The 7272-nt window shown below is 39.9% G+C and overlaps 1 protein-coding gene across 1 annotated transcript in view; it reads left to right on the top strand.

Moving 5' to 3' along the window:
- Positions 1-6013, top strand: part of LOC119739225 (ras-related protein Rab-2A) — an 18698-nt gene extending 12685 nt beyond the window's left edge. The window contains exons 5-7 of the mRNA XM_038214077.1: positions 1290-1382; positions 2228-2408; positions 3435-6013. Coding sequence (XP_038070005.1) covers positions 1290-1382; positions 2228-2408; positions 3435-3530 — 370 coding nt within the window. The 3' untranslated portion in view covers positions 3531-6013. The remainder of the gene's footprint in view (positions 1-1289; positions 1383-2227; positions 2409-3434) is intronic.
- The last annotated feature ends 1259 nt before the right edge of the window (positions 6014-7272 follow it).

Raw genomic sequence — 7272 nt, 5'->3', positions numbered from 1 at the left:
ATGTACATGTACACTATGCATTTTGGGGATGTGCATGAGCTTCTGGTTTGATCTTTTAGTTTTATGGGATTGGAGTAGGGATGGGGTAGGGGAGGGTGGGGTGGGTTGGGGGATAGGGGTTGGAGTTAGGGTTTGTGTGAGTAGGATGAGTAGGGGAGCTAGGATGGGTGGGGTGGGGTGGGTTGGGGTGGGGTGGGGAGAGGGGTTGGAATACTGGGTTTGGGTGAGGTGGGGATTTGTAGGGGTGGGGTGGGAACTTGTAGGGGTGGGGTGGGACAGGTAGGGAGAGGATGGGCATGGATGTAGGGGTTGGGTTAGGAGGGGGTTGGGCAGGGGGCGGGATATAGGATCGGAGTAGGGGTTGGGTTGGGGATGTGTAGGGATGGGTTGTTGTAGGGGTTGGATAAGGGGAGGGGGCAATATATAGGGATCAGAGTAGGGTTGCATGGGGTCAGGTGGGGATGTATGGGTGGGGGAATGGGGTGGGCGGGATATTGGAATTTGAGTAAGGGTTAGGGTGGGGATGTGTAGGGTGGGTAAGGACAGATAGGGGAAGATAGGGTAGGTGGGTGTAGGGGGTTGGGGTAGGGGAGGGTACGGGTCAGGGGAGGGGGAAGGAGATAGGGATTGGAGTTTGGGTGGGGTTGGGATGTGTAGGTGATAGGGTGGGGATGGTTAGGGGAGGATGGAATGGGTGTGGGTAGGGGGTTGGGAGGGGGAGGGGGCGGGTTGGGGATGGGGTAAGGTTTTTGGATGGGGTAAGGTTTGGGGGAGGTGGTGATGGTGCTGTGTCTACATGTACATGTATACCCATTCTTGTTCTGCATTTGTGGCGACTACACAAGATTTTTCCCATGGTAATACAAGTATGGGGAGCAGAAAACACTGTTGGGGCTGCAAAAATCCACAACTGGGTCCTAATTACCCTAACAATGGAAAACTCCCCCATAATACAGTGACGGCTAACCTATATACACATGTATTTATTAGGTAATCTGTTGACTTTTTATGTTGACATTTAAAAACTGACCCCTACACCTAGGCACATCAACAAGAATCCTGATCCCCTTCCATCATGCCCATCCCCAACCCTACCTTCAGCCTCCCTTCCTGCCTTGGACAGCGAGCCATGGCGGCTTCGCCGTTCTAGTTATTATTTTAAGAACCTCACTGCCAATTTTTGACAGACACATTCAATTTAGGCGAGTCCATGTAATCTGTTTACTGTATATGGATAATCTACTTTCACTTCTTCACTTCCTCTGGTTTTGTTTTGTCATCCTGGACAGGAGGGACACATTCAATCACCTGACGACCTGGTTAGAAGATGCCCGCCAGCATTCCAGCTCCAATATGGTCATCATGCTCATTGGAAATAAGAGGTAAGAATGCTTACAGTGTCAACAAGATGATCAAGATTTTTTTGAAAATTCAGTCCGCAGTGGCATTCAGACAGAGTCAGTGTCCGAAACGTAAAGAGCACTCACTCATTAATAGAAAAGATTAATTCCATGGTATACCTTGCAAGCTGACCACTTTGCAAAATTGAGTAATTTGTTAAAAATTCTAACCCGAGATTCTTAAAAATCTACTGGAAAGTTCAAGGGTTTTGCAGGATTTTATGAAAGTTATGAGTGGTTTGTAAATCTTTTCTCACAAGTATCCAGACAACACTGAGTATGCAGTGTCTATAAATATGCTGGTGACGGGCTAAACCAAATATTGAATTTACATCACTCCGGTGCAAAAGTTCATCTTGTGAATAGTTTAGTTGCTGTACCTGCTGCTATATCGGATTCGAACCAGCCAGCCGACCCTGGCAAGCTCAGTGGTCGAGTGGTTAGACATCTGCCCCAGTGGCCAGGAGGTCATGGGTTCGAGTCCCACCCAAGTAGATTGTGAAATGTTTCTCACTAGCACTCGAACAACACCGAGTATAAAGTGTTCGTATACTACATCAGTGACAAGCAAAACTTGATATTGAAAAGAAGAATATTTTCAAAAGAACTATGTGTACATAGAGGACAGACACAAAAAGGAGAACAAACGATCCTTTCAGTCCTGGAGCGTTGGGTCTTTTGTTGAAAAGGTCCTTGATTATACGGTTATGTGCTTAGTCTATGGGAGTGTTATTATATTACAGGGACAAAGGGAAACACAAAGCATTGTCCTCGGGCATGTAGAAATTCACTACTGTGTGTCTGTGTGTGTGTTTTTTTCCCCCCAGTGATCTTGAGGCCCGTCGGGACGTCAAGAAGGAAGAAGGTGAAGCGTTTGCCAGGGAGCACGGCCTGATCTTCATGGAGACATCGGCCAAGACGGCAGCCAACGTAGAAGAAGCCTTCATCAACACAGCTAAAGAGATCTACCAGAAGATCCAGGAAGGCGTATTTGATATTAACAATGAGGTAAAGCCTTTTGAAAATACCAAGTTCTACAATTGATATTCACAAATCTAAACAATTTGATGGTGTCTAATTCTACAAAATATGATCAGCTTAATCGGACATGGCAGTGAAGTTGACAGTATGGACTACATTGTACGTGCGCAAGTAGCCCCTCTACAGTTACAAAGGAGAGAGTCCGGGGGACAACTGGGAGGGACGCCTGATGCTCTTGGGAAGATGATGCAGGATTCAGTTTAAATTATGCGTACTTCGTGCCATAAGAATATATTGCACTTGCTTTGGAAATAGTGCACACTTATTGTTATTGCTTGTGCATTATATTCTTTTATAAAACACCCAAGTAAATCCTTTTCATTTTATTGGAGGATTGTAGGTCATGCAACATTCATTACTCAAACCATTGCATGGCCTACGGTACATCGGTGCGCAATTTTGTTCCATCCTTTTGATGTATTGCACGCGCATGCTAGATAGTGTAGTGCCGCGCAAAGACGCGCAGTGCAGTGGCGCTATACGATCTTTGCGCTATTTTGACCACATCATCAGTACAAAACTTGCCTATTAAAGTGGATGCAGTTACAAACTGAACTTGCCTTGCTGATTTTTGTTCTGGCATTGTTTCAAGAACTTACAATATTAAGGTTCATATTGTTAATGGTTTGACTTTTAAACCTTTGTAGCCTTGAATGAGCTGAACAAAAAGTAGTGGATATAATACATTTTGTTAGTTCTTTTAGTTTTATCCTCCAATCGAATGACAAAGAACTACTTGGTGTTATTTAGAACAAACAATGAATGTTTTGCATTCGTGCAATGGTGAGAATATTTTCATTCGTTGAAAGATGGAATGTTCCATTCAACTCGGCTTCGCCTCGTTGAATGGAACATTCAATCTTTCAACTCATGAAAATATTCTCACCATTGCACTCATAAACAGTCATTATTTGTATAGTGCTCCCCTCAAAACTATCCAATACATAATTATCATTGCATTGTTTTGATATCTTCCTTGTGTTCTTATCGTAGGCCAACGGTATCAAGCTCGGCCCTCAACACTCACCCACGAACCCCACGCTACCGTCGCAAGGAGGTGGCCAACAGGGCGGAGGGGGCTGCTGCTAGATAACTTCGAAAAACATTTCATCCAATCAGGGAAAACGAAAGGGGAAACAAAACAATCATCTGCTGGAGAAAAACACCCGGCAGGAGAAACACATAGTTCTTTATTTTGGTTTTTAGACTTTTATGTGCAAAGGAAAATAAATTTAAACAAAAAAAAAATTTGTGTAAACTTGTCGTGATACTTGTAGAAATTTGGGGTGTGTATTCAGCCATGCAAGAGTTTGGTTAATCCTAGGATCTTGCTGTTTAGGATTTTTCTCTCTTTGTCTAAGCCATTTGAGAAGTTTTTTTCTTTTTTTCCTCAAATTTCTGGACCATGTGTATACACTCAGCGCTTCATGATGGAATTATCTCCGTTCCGTTTTTAGAATGCAGACTCAGAAAAACAAAATGTGTCTCACCAGTGCATTACATCCATATTTTGAGAGTGCAGTGTGGTATATCTGACAGTGTGAAAAATCAATGAGAATTCCTTGCTCGAGACTGTTCAGCTGTTGATGATATCAGTGATGTTGATCTCAAAAAATAAGCTCCTAGTAACCAGTGCCGCGTGCATTTTGAATTCGTGACCGTAGCACGTGAGAACGGGAATCACTAACGATGGGTGATCTTCTAATTGTGATGTCGATGAGTGTGCTATGTTAAATAGAAGCGCTTTGCATGCCCTTAAAATCTGAAACACAATATGAAAATAATTAATAGCGCTGTAAACATGTGCACCAAGTGTGAAATGAGAAATGACATTTTCATTTACATGTACATATAACACAAGAAATGAAAGCTGCCCATGGGCAAAAAAATAAAAGGTTTCATGGTGATTGGTTGGGCTGCCGTTCCCACTGAATTCTCAGAGCTCAAAATGATATTGCAAAACCTCTTTTGGCATTCTGCTTCTTGCAAATCTTTTATGAAAGGTTAAATTGGAATATGAAATATCTGAACCTAAAACTTGAACCACGTCATATAATGTCACCACCACTTATTTTAGATCCACATTGGTAATAACTAATGAACACGGAGTTGAAAAATGAGGAGAAAAAAATAGAAACAAATTTATAAAATTGAGATAGATGCTGTCTTATGATTTTGACGTTTTTCAAGTCTTAAATTTGTAGACTTTAAAATGGGGAATCTGTAACATACAACGTAGCTGTAGAACATAGCAAACTTAAATGCCTTTGATATGTACACGTACATATGTGTATATCGCCTGTAACTTGTGCTGTTCAATTGTTGTAGATTGTCTTGTGTTTGGGCTGTTCCGTGGTATTTTAGACACCTACTCGGTTTAATTCACCTGGTTAACGTGTGATTAATCAGTTTACCACATGGTTAATCGGTTTACCATGGTTAACCGGTTCACCATGGGTAATCGCTTTACCATGGGTAATCGGTTTACCATGGTTAATCGGTTTACCATGGTTAATCGCTTTACCATTGTTAATCGGTTTACCATGGTTAATCGCTTTACCATGGGTAATCGGTTCACCATGGTTAATCGGTTTACCATGGTTAATTGGTTTACCATGCACGGCAAACCTGGGTTGAAGATTAGCGCTAAGCGCTGGTTGAAACTGCAGGTGATATGTGGGGTTTTAGATTGGCTTTCTAGGAGGAAGCATGTTTTGAAAAAAAATATATATAAGGGATTTGTTGTGGTGACTTTTTTTGTGGAAATAATTTGAAAAAATGTTTTGACCCAAAAACCTCTTCTAAAATACCATAGAATTGCTGTCAATATAACTGTTGAATATTTATATTGAATGATGATTTGTGAAGTTAAAAGCACACAGTATATTATATCTACAGGTCTCATTGATTATTAAAAAACACGCATATGATTACTCGCATTTTCATAGCCAAGTTATTCAAAAATCTGGAGCCTCATAATACCATTGCTTGCTTTTTGGCCAAAATACTGCATGATTAAAAATATAATCTCGTTCTACACACCATGAACAATAATCGAACTCACATTTGTATCTGCTAGTACTTTGGATGTATCTATATTCTTAATGTATCGGTATTAGTTTAAAACAAAGTCTTTTAAAAAAAATGGGAGATAACAAAAGAGCAGTTGCTAGTCTTGTTTTCGAGTCCAACTTTTGTTTTGCTCGTCACCAGAAATCTTATGTAACACACGGTTATTATTTGTCTACCATGAATATTATTATGCATGTGGTGTGTTTTCCAAGCTACCACGTTATGAATAGCAGCGATAGCCTGGAGGCCATACCGTCAGTGAATATTCTGGTGCATGCACCTTTGGGGTGTAAATCGGCCACTAACTTGTCCCTAGGCTATCTATTAACCAAATTGAGAGAAGACAAAAATGTATATACAAATATACATTAAAAAGTATAAAATGCTTTTGTGCATAATGAAAAGTTATTGCTTTTGTGACAAGCGTCCAGTATTCGTCATGTAAATTGGCCTGTAGAAGGGTTAGCCGAAAAAAATAAAAGATAACAGCGAGAAACAAATTGGTGTATTATGCCTAAAATGTTGAGGTTGTATTGTACTGTTCACCAATCGTAAGCTTTCCTCAATGCAGATATTCTTGTAAATTTAAAAAGAAGCTCATCAAATAAGAAAAGAGTTACTTCAAGTGTAATATGGTTGGTGATTGTTACACTGTATGACATGACTTCACATTCGTTGGTTGTGGGCCTGCTTTTCAAATTCCTTCAGCGGTTTTAGCCGATATTTTTCTGATGAGTCTCTGGCTAGACCTGTCAGTGCACTCGACCTATAACGATAAGAAAATATTTTGGAACTAATCGCAAGAAGTATAACAGAAGAAAAAAACCATTGGTTTCTTGAATTTAATGTAGAAAAAGTAATAGTCCGAGACAAGAATTAATCAAACATGTAAACCCCACTTGTTTCATATAAAACTTCAGCCTTGATAACTGCCTGACGAGTCAAAACTTTGTAATATTTCCTAATAATATTCCTGTGATAGTTGGATACTAGTTTTTGCCCTTGATGTATTTATTCTGTCTTTTATTATTATTTTTTTTTGGCAAAAATTTGAACTAATAGAGTTAGTACTGGGTGGTAATAGTCATGTCAAAAGTGGTAAATCGGAGATGTATTTAAAGCTACACCTTTCGCTTGTTGCTTCAGTAAATCTGTTAATATTTGGAAGCCATATTGATTCAAAGAAACTAAAAGAACATGGGTCATTCTATAGAATTGAGGGTCCAGAGTGTGACATATGTCTTGTCCCTGTTACCTTGGACATTTAATAATTTGCCATTCAAGTGTCATTAAGAATGACTTCAAATTATGTTGTTGTTTTTTGGGGTAGGTTGTTTGCTATTCATTATCAATGAATGCATTAAGGAGTGTATCAGAATTATGAACTCATAGATGTCACACCTTGTAACATAAACGGGGGAACAAAAGTGGACCCCAAATTTCTAGAATGACCCACATACACTGCTTTGCTTGGTGCAATGTAGAATGAAATTAATGTATGAAAATTTTGAACTGCACCATCATTTGTCCGTATGACCCTGTGCAACTTTGACAAATGTAGAAGTGTTCATTTTGTTTTTGAGGCGTTTTAAACAAAAGTATTACTCGGTCACTGAACCTATAATGCTTCTGCCCATTTGAATACTCGCAAGGTAGTATTAATTGAATTCACCTTAATTGGAACCGGAGGGACAAGAAAGATGTAATATAAACAGTGTAGTCATGTGATTTATTTTGCAGTTGGTGTTGGTTGTTTTAG

This window comes from Patiria miniata, unplaced genomic scaffold (genome assembly GCF_015706575.1).
Source record: "Patiria miniata isolate m_02_andy unplaced genomic scaffold, ASM1570657v1 HiC_scaffold_30, whole genome shotgun sequence".
In the NCBI taxonomy this organism is placed as follows: domain Eukaryota; kingdom Metazoa; phylum Echinodermata; class Asteroidea; order Valvatida; family Asterinidae; genus Patiria; species Patiria miniata.
The sequence above is the reverse complement of the archived record's forward strand: the minus strand, read 5'-3'. Positions and strand labels throughout refer to the sequence as shown.